At 45.8% G+C, this 25253-nt stretch overlaps 1 protein-coding gene across 2 annotated transcripts in view; it reads left to right on the top strand.

Annotated features, from left to right (window-relative positions):
* The first annotated feature begins 1093 nt into the window (after positions 1 to 1093).
* The window catches only part of RFC1 (replication factor C subunit 1), an 85332-nt gene continuing 61172 nt past the window's right edge, over positions 1094 to 25253 (top strand). Inside the window, exons 1-4 of one of the 2 annotated variants that reach the window (XM_068278461.1) lie at positions 1094 to 1243; positions 13663 to 13773; positions 16440 to 16518; positions 18889 to 19008. In XM_068278461.1, coding sequence (XP_068134562.1) covers positions 1241 to 1243; positions 13663 to 13773; positions 16440 to 16518; positions 18889 to 19008 — 313 coding nt within the window. In that variant the 5' untranslated portion in view covers positions 1094 to 1240. Of the gene's footprint in view, positions 1244 to 9282; positions 9321 to 13662; positions 13774 to 16439; positions 16519 to 18888; positions 19009 to 25253 lie in introns of those variants that run through there. The other variant, XM_068278462.1, reaches the window with a different exon arrangement.

Raw genomic sequence — 25253 nt, 5'->3', positions numbered from 1 at the left:
ACTCGCTCTGCCTGTCTCTATGACGGCAGAGCCCTGTGAGCGAGTCAGGAGCCAAATTCCGGAGCAGTGCTTTTCAGCGCTGCTATATTTGGGCGCAGCCGGCGCCTCCATAGACTTCAATAGGAATCATCCCTATTGAAGCGCTCAGTGAGTAACGTCGGCTCCGTCAGAAGACAGAGCCGAAGTTGCTTAAAAACATAATAATTCGGCCTCCAGCAATCGCTGGAAGCCGAATTATTTCATTCCCCCACTATCCATGTCGGCCTGGAGGGGGAATAGTAATTAAATCGGCCCGGACTTGTGCAGAAGCAGGATCAGCTATATACCGCTGTATCCTGCGCCCAAGTCTACCGGCGCCGATTTCAAATGTACGCGCCAAATTCATTGGCTCAGGACCCTGTCTTTCAATGTAAGCAACTCCCATTGGCTTACATTGAAAGACAGAGCCAGAAACCAAGGAAAGTCATAGAGACGGCAGAGTGGGTGGCCCAGGTTCCTGACGTGCGGCGGGTATGTGCAGTGATTCCACCGTTCCTGTACCAGTGGTCTCTGGTCCTTAAAGGGGCAAAGACTGCTGGTACTTAAAGTGGTTAACAGGAAATAATTATGGCAGCCTCCATTGCCCTTTCACTACAGTTGTCCTTTAAATCCAGCCTGAGGAAAATTGAAGCAAAACTGGTTGGTGCAACAGCAGGCCAAATATTCAGCTCAAGGATTCTGATTGGTTGCTTTGAGCAACTGAACTATCATTGTTCCAGTTTTAGTCTTCTTCTACTTACAGATCATTTTAACCAAAACGACCCAGTCCTAAACATACATACTGTACTAATATTTTGTGTTACATTAGTCATGCCCTAATCCAAAATGCACTTTAGAACTAACAAGTCAAGGTTATTCTATGAGAGTCCAGAGGTGTCTGCAGCAAGTGCTGTTACATCTATAGCATAGTGTTACTCAGGAAGAAATATTTACCATTAGTGTAAATACTTTATTTATATTTCAAGACTCTGGGAGGAGAGAGGATGATGACAGTGCAGGTACACACAGGGGTGGTGCAGCCACCCCGCTCCCCTGCGCATGTCTCTCCCATAGACAAACACTAGGCGGAGATGATGATGATGAGGAGGATGGGAGGTCCCGGTTTTGCTGCTTGAGCTCGGAGACTTGGCGCCAAGGTAGCGCAGCTGGGCTCCGGTGCTGGCGGGAGAGAAGGCCGTGTGATGAGACTGTCCGGCCGGCCATGGTATGTAGTAGAAAGCCGGTCTGCAGGCCTGATCAGTCTGCTGGATTTATCATAGAGTTATGATTATGTAATGCACTGACGATCACGCAGGCTGCAGTGTTTACTGATGGGACTGAAGTGTGGAGTGGGGGGAGTTATAGATGTATTGAGTATAGTGAGTACATTTCAGTGTCAGATCCCGAGTGACAGCGGTACATGAGACTGGAAACTCATTCCCGGGGACGGGGGAGAGCACGTGGTGTCAGATCTGCAGGCAGCAGCAGGAATCCAGTGTGGGATTACCAGGCCAGACAGGCTGCATGCTGCAATATGCAGATCCATAGCAGCAGATGACCATAGCCTGATGTGAAGCATTGAGTTGTCAAAGCCTTGGTACTGCTCAGGGCTACAGGACCCAGACGTGATACTTTTATCTTCATGTGAGTGCCTGGCCTACCAACTGGCAAATTCAGAAGCCTTGTATATACAGGGTGCCCATACATCTAGCGATGATGGGCAGATTCGACCGAGAGTCAAATCTTTCTCTGATCAAATCTGATTAGAGAGAGAGATCTGTCGGCTGCCCATACACCGCAGGCTGATTCCTGATCGATTTCAGCATGAAATCTCTTGGGAATCTGTTGCATCGGCTGCTGCCCCCAACGTATAAATGTACCTGCCATGTGTACATTTATAATTATCTGTCATATGTCGCCCACCGTGCAATGCCCATCTGTCTTCAGAATACTGCTCAACCATTAGCGCTATACACGCTACCAGCGTACAGCGCGTGTGGGACGTCATTGGCGTGCTATACTCTGGCAGCATGTATAGCGCTAATGGAGGAGCGGGATTCTGAAGACAGATGGGCAGCGCACGGTGGGTGACACGGGACAGGCAATGTATAAATGCACACATGGGGCACATTTATACACCAGAGGGAAAAGCGCTAGGGGTTTCGTCACTTGTCCAGATATCGCTCGCCGTTGCCGCCTGCCACCCAATTGGCCATGACGGCCCGACATCTTGCAGCATGTCCTATCAAGGCTTGCGTCCAATTTCCACCTGAAATTGGTCACATCGTCAATTGGGCATGCACTTGGTGGTGCCGGTTTTCATCCAATTTAATAGTAAATATCGAATCGGATGGTTGATCGGACGCCAAGTCAAGAGATTTATGGCCACCTTTAGAGTGGGCTGATAATCGGGCCCTCAACCCGCAAGTAATCCATCCGGCGGATTAACTCACCCCCAATGATGGCCGATTCTTTTGTGCATGCTGGTCCTTCGCCCGCCACATGACATCTCTCTGCCCCCTCACCGCATAGCAACAAAGCGCACGGCGTCCGCATCATCAGACTTCGCATTTGTGCAGCCCAGCAAAGTCATCCAAGGGGATTGGGTACTGATCCTCAACGGGCGACATCCATCAAAGGTGTATACGCACATTGTGTTGATATATCCATATATCAGCTTTCTAATGCCTGAGAGGACTGACTTTTAGTGGACCCAGCAGGAAACCTAAAGGGGCCCATACACTGGTCGATTTTTAGCTATCGATTGATGGCCGATTTGACCGTTTTGATCGAATCGACTGGAATTCGATGCAGCAGAAAGCATGATTGATCGGCAGAACGATCTATTTCCGTCCGATTTCGATCGATTTGATCGTTCGTTCCAGACGGAAAATCTGGGTCGATCGGCTGCTGGCAGCTGATCGATGGCCCATAGGGTTGCATTGGATCGAATGGTGCACCACTGCATTTCGATCGAATTTCAATCGATTTTATTCTGTGTGGCACACATCAGATACATTCCTGTCAGATTTGACCTGATAGGCATCTGAAAGAAATCTATCTGATTGTCGAATCTGCTGCAAATCTGTAAGTGTATGGGCACCTTAATAGGGAATAGTTCTCCAATCACAGCTCACTCTACAGCACAAAGTGTTGTTATAGGCTGAATAGTGTGGGCCAAGTTTACTACAATGTATCTGTAACCCAGCACTTCAAGAGGGTGCTGTCTACCCAGCCACGTTAGTGAAATTTTCCTATGAGGTTTCCTGCTGGGTCCCCTAAAGTAGAATAGCGTTGGGAAATCGAGGTAATACAGCGCGTATGCCCTCATAATTTCCCGCCTTGACTACTGCAATGCCCTGCTGTCTGGTCTCCCTATGACCCGAACAGCCCCACTGCAGTCCATCATTAACCTCCCCGGCGTTCTATTGAGATCGCCAGGGAGGCTGCGGGAGGGTTTTTTTTCAATTAAAAAAAAACTATTTCATGCAGCCAACTGAAAGTTGGCTGCATGAAAGCCCACTAGAGGGCGCTCCGGAGGCGTTCCTCCGATCGCCTCCGGCGCCCAGAACAAACAAGGAAGGCCGCAATGAGCAGCCTTCCTTGTTTGGCTTTCCTCGTCGCCATGGCGACGAGCGGAGTGACGTCATGGACGTCAGCCGACGTCCTGACGTCAGCCGCCTCCGATCCAGCCCTTAGCGCTGGCCGGAACTGATTGGTCCGGCTGCGCAGGGCTCCGGCGGCTGGGGGGACCCTCTTTCGCCGCTGCTCACGGTGGATCGCCGCAGAGCGGCGGCGATCAGGCAGCACACGCGGCTGGCAAAGTGCCGGCTGCGTGTGCTGCTTTTTATTTGAAGCAAATCGGCCCAGCAGGGCCTGAGCGGCAGCCTCCGGCGGTGATGGACGAGCTGAGCTCGTCCATACCGCTCAGGAGGTTAATGCGGCAGCCAGAATTATCCACTGCTCCCATCGCTCCACCACGGCAGATCCCCTCCTCGAATCCCTCCACTGGCTTCCTATCCAGTCCAGAATCAGATTCAAGATACTGTGTCTGACCTACAAATCTGTCCACAAAACCTGTCCAACCTACATTTCCGATCTTACTCAGAGGTACACACCTAGCCGCTCACTCCGCTCTTCCAATGAACTTCGCCTAACCGCCCCCCGCATCACCCAGTCCCATGCACGCCTCCAGGACTTCTCAAGAGCTGCTCCAACACTATGGATCTCCCTACCTCCACCCATTAAGGCAGCCCCCTCCTTCAACATCTTCAAGAAAGCCCTCAAAACTCACCTTTTCACTCTAGCCTACTACCCCTCACAAGTGCTCTAAACCCACAGCTGAACTCTGGTCCCCTACTGTTCGTGTCCTTACCTCTCCCTCTAGATTGTAAGCCTTTGGGCAGGGTCCTCCTCCTTTTGTGTCCTACCTGATCATGCACCTCCATTACTGTGAACCCATGCTATGCATCTGAGTGAACCTAACTTGCCTAATCTCCATGCTCCATCCAGTGACTGACTAAGCATTACCTTGTACTCATACTGTGCTGTGTGATCTGGTTTTCTTGTATTCCTGTATTTTCATATTGCTGCGTGTCACCCCTAAATATTGTCTGTAACCTAAATTAATGTTCAGCGCTGCGTAATATGTTGGCGCTTTATAAATACAATAAATAAATAGTTGAAGCCTCCCCTTCATTGTGGAGTGCTGAATCACACTTGCCTGTCCGCTATATTAATATTGCCTGACATGACTGTTGGTTATTGTTTTAAGAGCAATATCTGTACAGACCTGGTGTCCAGATAAAGCCAATCAGTCTATTCTGTGGAGAGGAGAGGTGGGAGGAACAAGCAATGGTGCCAAATAATAGTGTTTATTCTAGGGCCTTAGGGCCCTTTTCCACAGGTGGCTGAACTGCGCTCTCAGTGAGCAGTTACTAAGCAGCAGTGAGCAGTTACCAGACAGCAGCAAGCAAGTGTGAGAGTTAGGGCCCTTTCACACGGGCAGTTGATAGGCAGTGAAATGCCCGTCAACCTCTCAACTGCTTGCTACTACCTTGCAACCACTTGCTGCTGCCTGGTAACTCCTCGCTGCTGCTTGATAACTGCGTGGTGAGCACACAGATCAACTGCCCGTGTGGCCCTTAAGGTACCCATACACTACGTCGATTTCCCGTAGATATACAGCAGATTCGATCACTGTGATCGAATCTGCTGTGAAGTAGTTAACGCAAATGTTGACCGATTTCTACCCGAGAATGATTCTTTCATGTTTCAGTCGTTCTGTCCAGGTGGAAAATTTAGCTCAATCGCCGGTGGGTCAGGTGTACGTTGTTAGCGGTGTTTGATACGGTGAGGATCGACGCAGCAGTAATATCACCTGCAGTCTCTCACTTCTTCCGGTGTCTTCTCTTCACTTCCTGTGAAGGCGAAGTTCAAACGTTAGAGGGCGCTCTACTGTTTGAACTTCCGCTTGTCACAGAACGGGACAGAAAGTGAAGAGGATACTGAGAAGAACGCTGGAAGAAGGGACCAGGGGACTCGCGCCGGCAGACAGGTAACGTTATTGCTGCTGGGTGGGGGGCAGGGAGACAGTGGCAGTTCCACAGGTTCTGAATCGATTTCATATGCAGTGTATGGGCAGACAATAGATCCCTATGATCAGATTCGATCAGAGAGGGATCTATCTGTTTGTCGATGTGGTGGCAGTCGAACAGTGTATGGCAGCCTTTATTCTTTCACTGCCTATCAACTGTTCGTGGAAAAGGGCTTTTAAAATTGCTGCTGTGCTAGCTTAGAAGACACTTCGAGGCATATTCACAAAATCTCGTTAGATTTGCCGAGCACAGGGAGCGCATAGCACATTTACCGGTATTTCCGACAGGTTGAGTGTGTTACGCTGTTGGAGCAACCCGTGTTACTTTGGAAACTCGCATGTAGCACCACTCACATTTCCCACATTTAGTGAATCAATTCAATCAATAAACAGGCTACAGTTGATTACAAGTATGTAAACTGGTCTTGTGTAGTTTACTGTTGGCTTCAAAGTGATTGACTCTGTTGCTAACGGTGTGTACACACTGTTGACTGATGTCGCCCATCAGGGATCGGGATCCAATCTCCTTGGTCATTATGGCTGAGCCGGGCTGCACAGATGCGAGTCAGCTGTATAGCTGATGACACGCTATACAGCAGAGGGACGACATAGGGGTGTGTGATTGGCAGCGGCATGCACGTGAAGTTGAGTGTTGCTTGGCCAAGTTGATCCGCTGGGTGGATTGCTTGTTGGAGCCACGCTCAGAGGCTGCTGTACACATGCACAACTATTGTTGCAGGCTGTTATTTGCCGCTTCAGCCGACTTTAGTCATGCATGTGTATGGGCCTTAAAGGGGAACTTCAGCCTAAACAAACATACTGTCATTAAGCTACATTAGTTATGTTAATTAAAATAGATAGTTAATCGTGGACTTTACCTTTTTATAAGTATGATTCTTCTTTTTGCTTTGTTCACACCTTCTTTATAAATAAAGAATATATAAAAAAAAATATAGATAGGTAATATAATCTCTTACCCACCCTGTTTTAAAAGAACAGGCAAATGTTTGTGATTTCATGGGGGCAGCCATCTTTTTGGTTGAAAGGAGGTGACAGGGAGCATGAGACACAGTTCCAACTGTCATATGTCCTGATCACCCCTTAAAGCTGCGCACCCTAGGCTTAGATGTCAAATTCAAAACGTAAAAAAAAAAAATTGCACCAAAACAGCAGAACGAGAACAACATCATAAGAAATCCCATCATGCTTTGTACAGCATCAGGGGAAAAATGCCCGGGCAGTTTTCCTCTGTGCAGCTAAAAATGAGGCTTGTATAAGAGAAACAAAGTTCTAATGCTGTAAAACTGTTAAAGAAACACCAGGACTTTTCAGTGCTGCTGAGTCGATTTTTAGTCTGGAGGTTCACTTTAAATGGGAACCTAAACTGAGAGGGATATGGATGTTTCCTTTTAAACCAAACCAGTTGCCTGGCAGTCCTGCTGATCTCTATGGCTGCAGTAGTGGTTGAATCACAGACCTGAAACAAGCATGCAGCTAATCCAGTCTGACTTCAGTCAGAGCACCTGATCTGCATGCTTGTTCAGGGGCTGTGGCTAAAACTATTAGAAACACAGGATCAGCCGGAGAGTCAGGCAACTGGTATTATTTTAAAAGGAAAAATCCATATACTTCTCAGTTTAGGTTCCCTTTAAAGGACAACTGTAACGAGGGATATGGAGGTTGACATATTTATTCATTTTAAACAATACTAGTTGCCTAGCTATACTGCTGATCCTCTGCCTCTAATACTTTTAGCCATAGACCCTGAACAAGCATGCAGCTTATCAGGTGTTTCTGACATCTGTCCGTTTAAGGACAACTGAATTGAGAATAATATGGACAATGCCATATTTATTAACTTATAAACAATACCAGTTGCCTGGCAGCTCTGCTGATGTATTTGGCTGCAGTAATGTCTGAATTACAACAAAAACAAGCATTCAGCTAATCTTGTCAGATCTGATAGTGATGTCAGAAACTCCTGATCTTCATATGCTTGTTCAGTGTCTGTGGCTAAAAGTATTAGAGGAAGCGGATCAGCAGGCTAGCCAGGCAACTAAATATGGCATCCTCCATATCACTCTCGTTACATTTGTCCTTTGAGAGGTTTTTTATTGTCTTCTGTGTCCCTGTTTAGTTTTTCCCTCACTTTTGACAGCCATCAAAGCAACAAGAAACGAGGGAGCCCTAGATGGCAAGAAATCTTAAAGAGACTCCGTAACAAAAATTGCATCCTGTTTTTTATCATCCTACAAGTTACAAAAGCTATTCTAATGTGTTCTAGCTTACTGCAGCACTTTATACTATCACTGTCTCTGTAATAAATCAATGTATCTTTCCCCTGTCAGACTTGTCGGCCTGTGTCTGGAAGGCTGCCAAGTTCTTCAGTGTTGTGGTTCTGCTATGAACTCCCCCTCCTTCCAGGCCCCTCTCTGCACACTGCCTGTGTGCTATTTAGATTAGAGCAGCTTCTCTCTCCTCTCTTATGTTTTACAAGCTGGATAAATCGTCCTCTGAGCTGGCTGGGCTTTCACATACTGAGGAATTACAAACAAGGGCAAAGCTGTTTGCAGGAAGAAAAGAGCAGCCTGAAACTTCAGTGCATGAGAGATGCAGGGGGGAAGAAACACACAAATGATCTCTTGAGATTCAAAAGGAAGGCTGTATACAGCCTGCTTGTGTATGGATGTATTTTTCTATGTGTGGACATACTGTACATCAACCTACTTCCTGTTTTGGTGGCCATTTTTGTTTGTTTACAAACAAACTTTTTAAAACTGTTTTTAACCACTTTTAATGCGGCGAGGAGCGGCGAAATTGTGACAGAGGGTAATAGGAGATGTCCCCTAACGCACTGGTATGTTTACTTTTGAGCGATTTTAACAATACAGATTCTCTTTAAAGACCTTTCCGTGCTCTACACAAATTCAGATATATGGTGCAAAATGTTTTGGGCATAATTTGGTTTGGAAGATCACCTGAATTTTCATGCAGTGCAGGACTGTCACACCATAATCGGACTGGGGCTGGACACACTTCTTTAGTCATTTGTTATAAATACATAATTAATACATTTTATTATAAATAAAATTATTCAAAATCCGGAAGCTGCGTAATTCGTGTTGCAACATTTTTTCCTGTAGGTGGAACAATGCATTTTGCCGCATACTTATTTGGATTAACTACCTTGTGTTGTCATTATAGAACCTATATTCTGACAGTATTCATGTGCTGGATACAGTGCAGAATCACATGACTTCAGCAGTCTATAGAGTTGCTGGGACCTGTGGTTCCACAGTAGCTGGATAGCTGCAGGATGTTCATACAAACATGTGAGAAAGGCTTCAGCTTATTACTGGCATGCTTGTGATCTACACACTTGGCCCTCTCTGTAGCAGTGAGACTCCTGTCATTGAATTCATTTGAGCCTGGCTGTGACTCCAAGTGTTACGGAGGATGCTGGGTAATGTGCTGCTGACACCAGCGGCTGCTATCTTGGGAGCCAGGCAACGTACTTCTCTGCTGTCATTGGCTGCAGTCATGTGATGCAGGATGTAAACATTGGGCTTGCGTGCTTGATGTGTTTTTTTTTTTTGTTTTTTTTTTTTTTTTTCTTTTAAATCTTCACAAAGCTTTATTGCCTGTGACTGTCTGGAAAGAAAACTATGGTATTTGGTTGGAGGAGACTTTACATTACCACTAAATGGTATAAATTCCTTGTGTTTTTTCTCTACTTGTAAAATATGTTCCTGATTTCTAGGTGACAGCATTGTGTCACAAGGCTGGAGGTTTGTTCTCACATGTAGTGATGTTATTTCTTGTCTGAGGTGCCGTAGTTGTCGTTTTTCAGGTTACCCAGCAGTTTAACTAGTGCTGAAGAGAGCTGTGATGTGCATAACAGCATCACTCTACTAAATAATAACTGTTAAAATATGTTTTTTTTGTTAAAATGTATCTGGTTACAGGAATTATAGTCTAATAATTTTATTACTAGAACTTGCCATCCACATATCATCTGCCTGGTACAAGTTTCTTTCTTTACTCCTTTTGAAAAAAATAGGGTTAAAGTAATCCTGTGGGGGGGAAAAATAATCTGAAAAATAAGATCCTTACCTGTGTAGAGGGAATCTTCTGTACTAGCCGACCTGCGGCGTAGCATACAGCGTTGGGGAGGGGGGTTGGACCCCCCCTCAACTGGGTCCCCCATGTGCACTCCCCCTCCAGCTTAAGCTCAGCAAGACCCACCCCCCCCCCCCCCCCTCACCTTGGTCCCCCATGTGCACTCCCCCTCCTGCTTAAGCACAGTAGCAGCCGCCACTATTAGTTAGAGGGAGCGGGCGGGGATGACTCACCTCTTCCGTGTTCCATCGTGCGTTCCACTGTCGTCACTTCCTGCAATGCCGCACACTGTATTGGTGTAATTTGCCTTTTTAAAACAGAAGGAAATCTGCAATAATTCAGCTATAAGTGAACATTTGTGGTTACCCACAATGCACTGCTACTAAATATGAAAATTACCCCTTTCCCCCCTTAGTAAGCCAAGCAAGCATCCAGAGCCGCTGGTGTAAAGCAAGCATATAGCTTTAAATTTTACACAGTCATATCAATCCCACATGTAGACAGCCTGTATCAGACTTTTGGTCCTCATCAGTACATGGCAGGCATTGATACAACTGAATGAGATAGGGCTTGGACCAGTACAACAGAGTAACCAAGCAGCTCAGGGTGACCCAAACCACTCGGAATGTATAGGGGGATAAAAGGGACCGAAAAGACCTCCTACTAAAAAAAAGCAAAGCTTGGTGTAATTTGCCTTCCTAAAACAGAAAGAAATATGCAATTACTCAGCTATAAGTGAACATTTGTGATTACCCACAATGCACCGCTACTAAATATGCAAATTATTCCTTTTCACCCTTCATTTTGAAAATGGCTATTACCCCATAACAGCTTTCTGGTCAGCACACTGTTAAACTGTAATATCACCCACTTGAGCCGTAGGGAAACATGGACACATCAGTTCTCCTCTCAGCTGTAACTGACAGCAACTGATATATTTCAGTTCTGACAAAATGTTGTCAGAACTGGAAGGGATCACTGTAAGAAGAAAATGGTGCACTGCTGAGAGGAACTGATGGCAAGGTAACTATGTAATGTTCATTTGAAGTTACCTCGTGTTTATTTTAAATGATTTTACTCGGTACAGGTTCTGTTTAATGATCCTGCGTGATGGATGCATCGATTAGCCGCCGGATCGCCTCTTCCGCATCCCCGCTCGCCGCGCGTGCGCCGTATTCGACTCCCCGCTGGCGCCGCTTATTTTCCACTTGATTCCCTGCCATTGTCTCCTCGCGGGGAACGAGCAGGGAATCGGCGGTGGGGAGATCCGTCCTGTCGGATCTTATCAATCGAGCCGCATCGCCGCCGCATCTACGCGTGTAGATGCGGCTTTAGGGTGCAGAAACGCATCCAATTTTGATTGGCTAAATCACTGACCAATTTTACCACTTCCATGTAGTATCGGGTTGAACAGATTTTGAATACTATAAACAGATTGTGCAGGTAAATATGCCAATATGTAAAATTTGGCCAAAGTTGGATGTGTGTATGCAACCTTTAGCAACAATTGGTGGCTGAGTCTATTGTTGCCCTTGTTACCCCGCCCACCTGCTTTGCAGTTGTCCCTCCTCCCTTGTTCATAGACACAGAACATGTCACTCTGCTATTGCCCACATCTGTACAGCATTGAGCCCCGCAATGACACCCATAGCATCAAGTTCAATATTGGCGGGCGACACAAATTGGGGGTGAAATTGTGTGTTCTTATGCACTTATGCACTTTTTGAGGGATGCACTGTCAGCGTCACCTTTGAGTGTTCTCATGTCTTTCTCTGACTGTAACGCACTGCACAGTGGCACAGAAGGCATACGGTGCCCAGCATCCACCATCACCCACACTGCCGCCTAGATTGGTATGTTGCATGTTTGCACTATTGTGTTTTTATGCTTGTCCTTTTGTCGCACTATGGAATAAACAGTTGACTGCGGTGCCGGTCTCCTCTCCTCTCTCTCCTTCTCCTGTGCAGCATATCGCTATCCTATTGATCAGAGCACACAGTCACAGCCATTCAGTGTGAGAAGCATTGTGGGGTCTACCAGCTCCCCGCTCAAGAACATTTCCCTGCTGCAGTGCCAACCTAACAACTTCTCTACCCAGCTCTGCACAGTGGACAGCGCAAAATGGACCTATGTATATAAATATTTTTTTATGGGGCTGTTCCTCTTCTAGTATTGCAGTGCTCTGCTGAATGCATTTTCAGTGCTCAGGTGATGTTGCCATTCCAAATGAATGTTTTTGATGCTGCAACATTCACAGCGTGTGTTGTTTACATTTAATGCAACATGCGCTGATGGTGTATGTTGCATTAAATGTAAACAAATACATTAAATGTAAACAAATACTTTCATCTTGCAGCACCAGAGTCAAAGGACCATTTTTTTTAAATTCAAAAATAGAATTCCTAATCGGTTGAGAAAGAAGGCATTCCCTGCATTGGAAGGAAATTGGTAGACATTAGTTTCAGATTACTTTGTTTTAATATGCAAATACTGCCACTTCCAACACAAAGGGCCTGATTCACAAAGCGGTGCTAACAGTTATCACCCTGGTGAAAAGCCCTTTATCACGCCTAAACTCAGTTTAGGCGTGATAAGGTTAGGCGTGATAAGGTTAGGCGTGATAAGGTTAGGCGTGATAAGGTTAGGCGTGATAAGTTTAAGCACCAACTGCGTTAGCACCGCAGTGCACAGCTGATCAAAAGTTTTGCGCTAGCAAAGTCTGGTCCACTTCGCATAGAGTTTAATGGCGCTGCTTTGCGTGCGGGACTTTGCACGCGATCTAAACTTATCTAACCTTAGCATGCCTAAACGTATTATGCCTAAACTTATCACGCCTAAACTTATCACGTCTCTAACTGGGTTAGCACCGCTTTGTGAATCGAGCCCAAAATGTTACATAGCTGTTGCATTCTTCTGCAGGCTTGGGTGGAGCAACAAGCGTTCCCTCCCAGTTCAACTTATTACTCGTACAGAATTTGGGCAATTTTGGGGGTATTTTATACTCCAAATGGTGACGCTTACCATCAGTTTTGATATTTTATACTGGCAACGAGTGATGAAACTGAGTATTTGTGTAGCTCTCATTTATGCTTAGTGTTTTTTTTGTTTTGTTCAAAGGACCACTGTCGCGAAAACGTTAACATTTAAAATACTGTACACAGATAAGAAATATGTTTACTCTAAAGTATAATGAGCCATACATTCATTTTCTCCTATGTTGCTGTCATTTACAGTTAGTAGTAGGAATCTGACAGAGGAACAGGTTTTGGACTAGTCCATACGCTTCATGGCGGATTCTCAGGGTTGTCTTTATTTTCAAAAGCACTTAGTGAATGGCAGTTGCTCCATCCAACTGCCAAAAAAGTGCACAGAGGCTGGTCAGCATCTATGTATAAATCTTTTTCAGGGAGTGTCTTTATAAAGAACTAGTGGACCTAAGCCTGTTACAATAACGGGCTCTAGGTCACCCTCACAACCCGCCTCCTGGCCGTGTCACTGCGAATGCACGTGCACCGAGCGTGCTCCTGGGCGCGTACCACGCCGCCCCGTCCTCCTTCTGCTCTAAAGTCTGCCCGTGTGCCGCGCATGCCCGGTACGCAAGAGCACGGACACGGGCACAGGGGTTTTATTAGGTAGAATAAAGGCTATTCTGAGAATCCCCCATGGACATATCAACTAGTCCAAAACCTGTTGCTAATGTCACATTTCTACTACCTACTGTAAGTGACAGCAACATAGGAGAAAAGTCATTTACGACACATTTTACTCTGGAAGAAACATACTACTTATCTGTATAAGTTTACATGTATTTAGACTTTGGCGACAGAGCTCGTTTAGTGAAATTTTCCTTCTAAAGATTATTTCCTGAATTGAATCTTGCTTTACATCTGTCAGATGAACTGAATAGTTCTCATGTCTTTGTTTTGAAGGATATTCGAAAATTCTTTTCTATTGGACCAGTTTCCAAGAAAAATACTAATGAGAAACCTAAAGATAAAGCTTCTGATGTACTCGTCGGAACGAAGAAGTCAAAGAATAAGGTTACTGTATAGATTATTTTATGTTTACTTTTGTTTTACTTTCACTTGCTGTACAGCACTATGGTTTGAGCTTTATTCCCCTTTTCACCTACAGTCCTAGAATTACCATCACGAACATATTAACAATGTAGAGGCAGTAAATAATCACAATTTGTATTTGAAGTGGACCTAGAGTCAGTTTGAACACACCAAAAAAAACTTCTAATTACCAACCCTTGGTTGAAAGAATTGTCTAAAATGGTTAATAGACTTAAGCTTGCCATACACTTATAGATTGTCACCCATTGTGGCAAAACAATCGTTTCCTTTCGGAAAATTAATGCAGGAAGTCTTTTGATTCCTACCACACAATACAAAATAAATTTTTAATAGATTCCAACAAAGAATCTCTTGAAACCCGGTCAAACTGCAGCATTGCATTGTTCGATGCAGTGCAACGGTATGGGTCATTCATCTGCCGCCACTGCCCCGCCCCAATAGACCTTATTTTTGAGAAATTAGATTTTTTTGCAGATTGATCAAATTTGCACGGAATGGAATAGCCGAAAGCTTCTGTGTTCAAGCTTCACTGATTGTAAGCAGAGAGGTAATTTTCCTATCTGTTTTTTTTAAACTGAATAGAAGATACTATGCAGTGGCAGCTGTTAGCACTACTGAACTGTTATTTACAGGGGGACTTTTTGCACAGGTGGCATAACTTTTGGATAAAAGCCACCCCTCCCCAATTTATTCAAAATCACATTGGCTACTTGAGGGAAGTGCATCGAGAAAGCGCTCGTCTGGCCTGTGTATTATATAGGGATGTGATGGGTGAGTGGCTTGTAGAGATAACTGAGTCTTAATAGACTGCTTTTGCAGTGTCTATGCATGTGCCAGTTAACTGCTGGCTGAAAGCTTGGTGGATATCAAGCGTACACTTTTTTCTAATGCTGGGCATACACGGTTCGTTTATGCGCCGGCGTGTCACCACCCGTGCTCGCGGATCGATTGCCGCTCGTCCCCGCGGGTGCTTCTTATCAGCTCTTCGTTTTTTCTATTATCCGCCTGCGGGGATCAAGCGCGGTATCGATCCGCCGCGGTGATCGGACAGGTTGGAACTAATGACGCGTCATTAGAAGCCCGGCACTAGAGGAAGCCGTACACAGAAGACGGAGGTCTGCAGTCCTCGCGGGCATGATGGAGGAGGTAAGCAGCTGCCGCTCAACACCCGGGGAGGGAGGGGGGCAGACATCACGCGGGGGGAGGCAGCACTCAGCGGGGTTCAGGCAGCACGAGCCGGGCACACAGCGGGGGCCAGAGAGCATGCGGGGCACAGAAGCACAGACATCACGCAGGGGGAGGCAGCACACAGCTGGGGCCAGACATCACGGGGGTGGAAGGCAGCACACAGCTGGGGCCAGACATCACGGGGGTGGAAGGCAGCACACAGCTGGGGCCAGACATCACGGGGGTGGAAGGCAGCACACAGCTGGGGCCAGACATCACGGGGGTGGAAGGCAGCACACAGCTGGGGCCAGACATCACGGGGGTGGAAGGCAGCACACAGCTGGGGCCAGACATCACGGGGGTGGAAGGCAGCACACAGCTGGGGCCAGACATCACGGGGGTGGAAGGCAGCACACAGCTGGGGCCAGACATCACGGGGGTGGAAGGCAGCACACAGCTGGGGCCAGACATCACGGGGGTGGAAGGCAGCACACAGCTGGGGCCAGACATTACGCGGGTGGAAGGCAGCACACAGCTGGGGCCAGACATTACGCGGGTGGAAGGCAGCACACAGCTGGCGCCAGACATCACGGGGGTGGAAGACAGCACACAGCTGGGGCCAGACATTACACGGGTGGAAGGCAGCACACAGCTGGGGCCAGACATCACGGGGGTGGAAGGCAGCACACAGCGGGAGCCAGACAGCACGCGTGGGCAGCCAGGCACAGAAGTGCAGACATGCTGGGGGACAACGTGGAGGTGACATGGGGAGAGAGGAGGACGCACACAGGACCTGAGTGGGGACTGGTAGACGAAGGGGGTGATGGGACAGACAGTAGGAGGCATGGAGCAGACTGGGAGGAGGCATGGGGCAGACTGGGAGGAGGCATGGAGCAGACTGGGAGGAGGCATGGAGCAGACTGGGAGGAGGCATGGAGCAGACTGGGAGGAGGCATGGAGCAGACTGGGAGGAGGCATGGAGCAGACTGGGAGGAGGCATGGAGCAGACTGGGAGGAGGCATGGAGCAGACTGGGAGGAGGCATGGAGCAGACTGGGAGGAGGCATGGAGCAGACTGGGAGGAGGCATGGGGCAGACTGGGAGGAGGCATGGGGCAGACTGGGAGACACCTGTGGCAAACAGGAGGCTACCATTTGAGGGATAACATGTACAAGATGCTCCTGGAATATGGACGTACCAGGTTTAGTATTTTTTTTTTCTCTGGATTTTGCCCTCTAAACCTGGGTGCGTCTTATATTCCGGAGCGCCTTATACGGCGGAAAATACGGTATTTGTTAAACAGAGAAGACACCCAGCAACTGTTTTCTTATAGCAAAAACACATCTTGCTGTAAATTCCCCTTATTGTTTCAGTGAGGTCTTTTGTATGTCAGAAATGTAAAGAGCAATCGGATACTATATCCTTTTGGTTTATGATAAACCTTTTGATTTTCCTATTTAGTTGAAGAGTCCAGGCAGCGACGATGATGTGAAGAAAAAGCAGCAAGTTAAGAAGAAAAAGAGGGCAGTTTTGGATTCAGGTGAAATCCTCATCCGTGTCTTCACTTACTTTATGTTGTCTGATATTTCTTTGCTGTTTATAGTCCGTTGGGATGCTTAAGAGGATTTAGTTGTTGATTTTTTGTTTTTGTTCAGTCACCATTCAGTCGAGTCTGACTTTTTGTGTTCCCATGGACCACAGCACGCCAGGCCCCTTTATCCTCTACTGCCTCTCGAAGCTTGAGGGACAAGCTCATGTTTGTTGCTTCCATGATACAATCTAGCCATCTCTTCTGCCGTCCCCTCCTTTTTTTTGCCCTCAATTTTTCCCAGCAGGAGTCTTTTCCAATGAATCCTAGTTTCTCATTATGTGTCCGAAGTATTTTAGCTTTATACCTATAACCATCTGCCCCATTCTGGTTACTCTCAGGCAGGGTTCACTACATCTGTTCTTGATATGTTAAAGAGGAACTCCAGTGAACATTTTTACTGTTGGCAGGTAATGTAGCTGCTCCATGGTTTTTTGGCAGTTGGAAACAGCTGTTAAAAGCTATTTCCCGCAATGCAGCAAGGTTAACAGACAGGAAACTTCCAATAGTATTTACTTTTCTTGTAGGAGGGGTTTCACCACAATATCAGCCATACAGAGCTCCCTGATGGTCTGTTTGTGAAAAGGAATAGATTTCTCATGTAAAAGGGGGTATCGGCTACTGATTGGGATAAAGTTCAATTCTTGGTCGGAGTTTCTCTTTAAAGGACAGTTTAGAAAACGATGGCCTCAATTCACGAATGCTGGGTACAAACGATGCTATTTCCCGCTCAATCAACAGGATTGATTATTTTATTTATTGACATGTTTGATCGGGTTTTGATCGATAGTTTTCGATTTTGTATACTTAACATGAGTAAATCGACGGCTGTATCAATCGAGACACGATCGTACATGTCGGAAATAATCGTTCGACTGGGAAATCACATCGCGTGTACCCAGCATAAGAGCATGCTGGAGATAAGGCAAGAGAAAACTTACCACCACACATCAATAGGTATTTCCAATGATAATTCACTTAAGAAGCTTGCTAATAATGCATTTAGATCGATTTCCAATAGATTTAATTCTGAAATCTATTGGAAATCTGTTCCTAGTGTGTGGCACACATCAGATAGATTCCTGTCAAATTGGACTTGACAGGCATCTGTCAGAAATCTATCTGATGGTCGAATCTGCTGCAAATCTATAAGTGTATGGCCACCTTTACAATGCAAACCGCCCAATCTGTTATTAGCCACAGGTCGTTGGGATGTGGAGGCTGACATATGTATTTAATTTTAAACAATACCAGTTGCCTGGCTGTCCTGCTCATCGTGTTTCTGTAATACTCTTAAGGTGGCCATACACTGGCCCGATTTGCGCCCGTTTTGACAGCAGATTCGATCACTGGGATCGAATCTGCTGCCAATCGTTAACGCTACACGCCGAATTTCGATCCATTCCGTCCGATTCCGTCGATCGCGCCGTGCGGAAAATAACCGTCAATCGCCCGCAGGTAAAGAGCGCATCGCTAGCGGCGTTCGAGTGCCCGACGACCGACGCAATAGAGCCGCATACATTACCTGCTCCACCGGCGCGACTCCCGGATCTCCGCTCTTCTCCGTCTCCGCTCTGGTCTGGTCTCCGGCATGCTTCCCTTCTTCCTGTCCCGGCAGGAAGTTTAAACAGTAGAGGGCGCTCTACTGTTTAAACTTCCCCCAGACAGGAAGAAGGGAAGCATGCCGGAGACCAGACCAGAGCGGAGACGGAGAAGAAGAGCGGTGACCGGGGGCAGTCGCACCAGCGGAGCAGGTAATGTATGCGGGCGGGGGGAGCGGCGGCAGCACCACCACAACAGATTGTGATCGGTTTCAGGCTGAAATCGGTTCACAATCTGTTTGCAGTAAAGGTAGCCATACGATCCCTCTCTGATCAGATTCGATCAGATAGGGATCTGTCTGTTGGTCGAATCTGATGGCAAATCGACCAGTGTATGGCTACCTTTAGCCATAAAGCCTGAACAAGCATACATATCAGATGTTTCTGACAAAATTCCAATGCTAGATACACATGATGCAATTTTGACAGATTTACAGTCAGATCGACTGTTTCTAACACGTCTGATCTGATTTCCAAACAATTTTTCAATCAATTTTCTTAGACGTGAACTGAAAGTCGACTGGAAATCAGATCGGACATGATGGAAATAATCGATCTGACAGAAAATCTGTCAGAATATTTGCGTTGTACCTTGCATAAGACCTAAAACTTTGTGACTGTATATAGGGTGACTCAGCCATGGTTATCATGATGTACAGTAAACATACATGCTCACATGCTCCAGTTTGTCAGTGTAATGCAAACTCTTGATGATCTGCAGATTCTGAAGACGAAACCCCACCCATTAAGAAGACGAAAAAACCTCCGGAGATTTCTTCCCCGATTACAAAGCCACTGAAAGTGAAAAAGCCAGATCCTGTTACCTATGTCTCCGACACAGGTACCGGTAATTAAATCAACTGATTATTGTTTTTAAGGTTTATTTTATATAAAATATTTTTATATAAGTTTAACAGTTCAGTCCTTTCTCCTTTGCCATTTTCCTTTGCCAGAGATTGCCATTTTCCTAGCATGTAAGATCATATTTTTTTTTCGCCATGCCATCCTGCAAGTTTGTGGGTGTCAGGTGATAGACTTTTACGTCTTAATATCTTTCAGTAGTTCTGTTTTGGTGAAAAAAAGCTGAGCCAAAATATAAGCATTGCTGGAATTTACAGAGGAATTGTAACCAAGTATTGAACTTCATCCCAATAAGTAACTGATACCCCCTTTCCCATCTTTATTTTCTTCTTGAAGTGTGTGTGTGTGTGCGTGTGTGTGTGCGTGCGTGTGTGTGTGCGTGTGTGTGTGTGTGTGTGTGTGTGTGTGCGTGCGTGCGTGCGTGCGTGCGTGTGTGCGTGTGTGCGTGTGCGTGTGCGTGTGCGTGTGCGTGTGCGTGTGCGTGTGCGTGTGCGTGTGCGTGTGCGTGTGCGTGCGCGTGCGCGTGCGCGTGTGTGCGTGTGTGCGTGTGTGCGTGTGTGCGTGTGTGCGTGTGTGTGTACTGTGTGTGTGTGTGTGTGAGCGCACGTGTGTGTGTGTAGTGAAACCCCTCCCACAGTGTGATGTTAGGACCTAGGTCCTAGCAGTTTACTTTCTGTGAACCTTGTTGCATTGTAGGAAATAACTGCTTTTACCCCCTTCCCCATCTTTATCTTCTTCTTGAAGTGTGTGCGTGTGTGTGTGTGCGCGCGTGCGTGTGTGTGAGTGTGAGTATGTGTGTACTGTGTGTGTGTGTGTGTGTGCGCATGTGTGTGTGTGTGTAGTGAAACCCCTCCCACAGTGTGATGTTAGGACCTAGGTCCTAGCAGTTTACTTTCTGTGAACCTTGTTGCATTGTAGGAAATAACTGCTTTTACCCCCTTCCCCATCTTTATCTTCTTCTTGAAGTGTGTGTGTGTGTGTGTGTGTGTGTGTGTGTGTGTGTGTGTGTGTGTGTGTGTGTGTGTGTGTGTGTGTGTGTGTGTGTGTGTGTGTGTGTGTGTGTGTGTGTGTGTGTGTGTGTGTGTGTGTGTGTGTGTGTGTGTGTGTGTGTGTGTGTGTGTGTGTGTGTGTGTGTGTGTGTGTGTGTGTGTGTGTGTGTGTGTGTGTGTAGTGAAACCCCTCCCACAGTGTGATGTTAGGACCTAGGTCCTAGCAGTTTACTTTCTGTGAACCTTGTTGCATTGTAGGAAATAACTGCTTTTTCCAACTGCCAAGCAAAGAGTATCTCCCTTTTGTGCAAATGTATATCTATGAAAAAACAACCACCTCTATCGCATTGTTAGGGGGTGGGGTTTTAGATAAAGGGAGTTGGTGCTGTCTGATTTTTGTTTTCTTTATGTCTGTCAGTAGTAAAGATTATTATGTGCAGGCTGATTGTCTGTCAAACAATATGAACAAATTACATGGCCTCTATCTATCTATCTATCTATCTATCTATCTATCTATCTATCTATCTATCTATCTATCTATCTATCTATCTATCAAAAGATTATGTGAACACATCCATAGAAAGACACAAAACTGATACCAGCTGTTAACTGACAGGACTGGACAGTTTGGCAGCTTGTGCAACAGCCCCCTGTCACACACTACCCCCCCTGTATATAGCCCCGTCACGTTACCCCTCTGTATTTACCAACTCCCTCTGTATTTCGTCTGCTAAAAGCTATTTGATGTCTGTGGCACCCTGAAGTCAAACCTGCAGGAGATCTGCCATGTGCTGACACAGTAGCAGATTCAATGCTCTGCGGATTACCTCTGAAGGAGTGCGGGGCTGAGAGGTAGTCCAGGGCTCACCGCAGGAGTTTTCTCTGCAGGAGTGCCTGGTTGAGAGGATGTTTGGGGCCATCTGCAGTAGTCTGCTTGGCGGGTGTCTGGGGTGAGCAGAGCAGCAGCGATGTATAGCCAAGATCACAGCAGGAGCGCTCTTCCGTGTTCGTAATCTCACGCATCCTGCTGTCTCTGCATCTTGAGAGCCCATTTACTATCACCAGCCAATGGGCTCACAAGGTTCAGAGACAGCAGGAAGCGTGAAATTATGAACACGGAAGAGCGCTCCTGCTGTGATCTTAGCTATACATCGCTGCTGCTCTGCTCTCCCCGGGCATCTGACCGCTGCCGCTCTGCTCTCCACCACCCGCATCCGATCTTTCTGCTGCTCTCCGTGCGCTCACCCCGATCAGCTGGTAAAGCATGTCACTGTTCAGAATCACCGCCACACTCTCCGATCTTCAGAGGGTCAGTCCACACCGAACATCCCTCACTGCAGAAAAAGGCTCAACAAATAGTGACCTGCATATAGGCCAAGGGGGTGACTTTTCAGCATATTTTTTGTGCCCAAAAATTTTGCCTATATACGGGAAACGTGATAAATGATAGAAAAAATAATTAGGTGCATATTTTCCAGTTTTATTTTTTCTTTAGGTCTAAGTTTCTGAGTTTTCTGTTTTTAAATCTCAGATTTCTGAATTTGGGAAGTAGAAATGTGTTTGCACGTGTTTCCCCCATTGTGTATGAGATTGGGTTGTTGGTTCCCTACAGCACACCTGAAGTGAGAGGGATATGGATACTGACGCATGTATTTCCTTTTAAATAATTCAAATTGGCAGCCCTGCTGATCCTCTGCCTCTAATACTTTTAGCCGTGCTGAAGAAGCATGCAGATCAGAGGTTAGCCACATACTTGTTTCAGGGTTGTGACTCAGACACTACTGCAGCCAAAGAGATGAGCAGGACTGCCAGACTGGTGTTGTTTAAAAGGAAATAAATATGGCAGCCACCATACATACGCCTCTCAATTCAGGTTCCCTTTAATTTTTATTGTATTGGGATTGGTTCTTTTATGTAACTACTTTACTGAGTAGAATAGAACAACTTGCTAATAAATGCATTGTGGAGTCGGTACAAAAATCATCTGACTCTTCAGTTTATGAAACCACCGATTCTGACTCCAGGTACCCAAAATTGCTTTGACTCCGACTCCACGACCCTGATTGTAACTGATTTGCATCATCCTAATGCTCTGCCTACAGCGTGTTTCTGGATAACTGTTTGAAAACGCACCACCCATAGTGGAAACATACACTATAGTTTATTTGCTACACAAACTGTACCTTTTCATGGAGCTATTAGACCTTTGAAACACCTTTAAGCAAAGTCTACAGGCCACTAGGTTTAATTGTACCGTAATTATAAATCCCATTGTTAAGCACCGGGCATATTTTTGTGTTTGATGTCTGCTGGTTTGCACTCTCTCCTCAGAGCTGCTCAGCACAAGTGTACTGTGAGGGTTTATACTTGTAATGTGCCTTTTATTTGGCCTAAAATGAGAGAGCCTGGATTTAGCAGATGATTGCTTATTCTGTCTGAGCAGATAACTGCAGGGCCCTCCAGTCCTACATGGCCTTGACTGCTGTTTGCTTTATACTGGCTGCCAATTTTTAGTATGGTCGCTGGCATTACCTCACGCTCTCCTCCATAGTGCGTGTCTGATCATTTGTCCTGATTGATTTAGGATTTTTTAACCTTTTCAGAAATTTTGCCTGAAGCTATGTCTGATTGCTGTAGTCTGAAGCAGGCTGGTTTACACTGCACAACAGAATTGCATTGTGTTGCATTTTGCTTTGCTCTTGTCTTCCGTTGCAGTGTCATCTGAATGCAATTAGCTAAGGATTTGTAGTATAATGCAATTTTTCTTTTAAAGAACATCTAAGGTAAAAGAACAAATATAGAGTACGTACATTGATCCAGAATGGTGTGTGCTGAGCGGCTTGTAAAAGGGCATATAACCTGAAACAGCGGGCTGTAGCTTCTACACAGCATTTTATGGAACTTCAATAAAGCTGATTTATACTTGGATATGGTGCGGACCATTATCTTCAAACAAAGTGTACCTGAGGCGACATGGTAAGATAAACATGTTCATGTACAGTGCAAAACATATTAGTAACCAAGCTGTTTCACTTGTTTTATTTTGCTGCCTGAAAGAGTTAATTTTTAGGCATGGAAGTGACGACTTCTGTCTTGTACCTGGAAATCTAGTAAACATCACTGATAAGCGCAGTACAGCTATAAAAGCTTTTCTGGCAGAATACAACTTCTGAGAGCAGGCGGTGATAGCAAAAGGTCAATAGTATTTTCATGTATTTTCATTTAGTGACACTTATTAGGCTGCCACTGTGCAAAGACAACAAAACATTCAATCTACTTTGTAAATGATTCAATATAAAATAAAACCATGTGATATCTAAAAAAACTAATTTGTATTAGTAGGACAATAAATACAATTGTTTATCTCATCAGTTTTTTTTCACCTCGGGTTCACGTTAGACTTTAATGCTGGGAATATACCATACAATTTTCTGTTAGATTTTTCTGTTATGCTGGGCAAACACGGCTCGTTTCTGAGCCATTAAAGAGAACCCGAGGTGTGTTTAAAGAATGTTATCTGCATACAGAGGCTGGATCTGCCTATACAGCCCAGCCTCTGTTGCTATCCCAAACCCCACTAAGGTCCCCCTGCCCTCTGCAATCCCTCATAAATCACAGCCGTGCTGTGAGGCTGTGTTTACATCTGTAGTGTCAGTCTCAGCTGCTCCCCCGCCTCCTGCATATCTCCGGTCCCTGCCCCCGTCCCTTCCCTCCAATCAGCAGGGAGGGAAGGGATGCAGGCGGGGACTGGAGTTCTGCAGGAGGCGGGGAGAGCAGCAGACTGACACTATAGAGATAAACACAGCCAGCTCTGACAAGGTGTTTGTCAGCAGCGTGGCTGTGATTTATGAGGGATTGCAGAGTGCAGGGGGACCTTAGGGGGGTTTGGGATAGCAACAGAGGCTGGGCTGTATAGGCAGATCCAGCCTCTGTATGCAGATAATATTCTTCAAACCCACCTCGGGTTCTCTTTAAGATGGCTCGATAGATAATTTCCCGACATGTCCGATCTCCCGCCTGATCGTTTTGCCGCTCGATCCCTGATAGCAGTGAATGGAAAAAGATAAGAAAAAACGAGTAGAAGAATTGACTGCGGACTCGAGCGGCAAAAACGAGCCATGTATGCCCAGCATTAGATTTTCTGTTAGATTACTTACTGTAGAGACTGATCACTATCTCTGGTGCATTGTCTTCTGGTTATCTCCTGCTGAGCAGAACAATGCCTTATTGCTGAGCAGATAGATGGTTAGATAGATCATTTCCAACATGTTGTAAATTATCTATCTGGCAGGTAAATCTAATGCTGGGCCTACACGGCTCGATTTTGCCGCTCGATTCCGCGCCTGATCTTTTTCCGCACTAGATTCTGTGGGCGATTCTCTTAGCTTCCACTGGTTTTTCTTATCTTTTCCCATTGTCTTCCATGCAGAATCGAGAGCGGAAATGATTGGGCAACAGATTGGACGTGTCGGAAATTATCTATCGAGACATCTAAATGGCTTGGAATCAAGCCGTGTATTCCCAGCTAAATGCTGGGAAGCATGGGCTGTTTTTTTAGCTGATTAGATGGAAAAAAAATTTCTGATAAGTCTGATCGCCGTTCCATCGTTTCGCCGCTCAATTTGTCATTGAAGTGAATTGAAAAAGATAAGAAAAACGAGTAGAAGAGAATAGAGTGGGCATCGAGCAGCAAAAACGATCGAGCGCAGAATTGAGCGCCAGAAACGACCCGTGTATTCCCAGCATAACAGAAAATCTAATGCTGGGAATACACGGTGAGATTTTTCAGTCGATTTACTGTCCGATCTTATTTCCAAACAATTTTCTTATCTTTTCTTATCGATTTCCAATCACTTCTATGAAAAATCGATCAGAAAAATGATCGGAAATAAGATCGGACATGTCGAAAATTATCTATCGAACCATCTATCTGCTGAACAAACTTATGGTGTATTCCCAGCATAACCGAGAATTGTATGGTGTATTCCCAGTATTAGAATGCAGATATACACATGTGATAGAATTGTTTTGGTTAGTTAATACTGTAATCGTGAACATCTCCAGCGACCTTGGCTTAGCATCACACCACTTTACATCACACACTATTTGTTTACTCTGAGACAAGGAACACCTTTTAATCTGAAGAGCAAGGTCGTCGTATAATGTTCTGAAATGCAGCTCTATTCTTTGCTCTGTTACATTCCCACTATTCCCAGGACACAGGTCAGAGTTTATC

This window comes from Hyperolius riggenbachi, chromosome 1 (genome assembly GCF_040937935.1).
Source record: "Hyperolius riggenbachi isolate aHypRig1 chromosome 1, aHypRig1.pri, whole genome shotgun sequence".
Classification (NCBI taxonomy): Eukaryota; Metazoa; Chordata; class Amphibia; order Anura; family Hyperoliidae; genus Hyperolius; species Hyperolius riggenbachi.
Note: the sequence above shows the minus strand (reverse complement) of the source record. Positions and strands in the feature narration are given on the sequence as shown.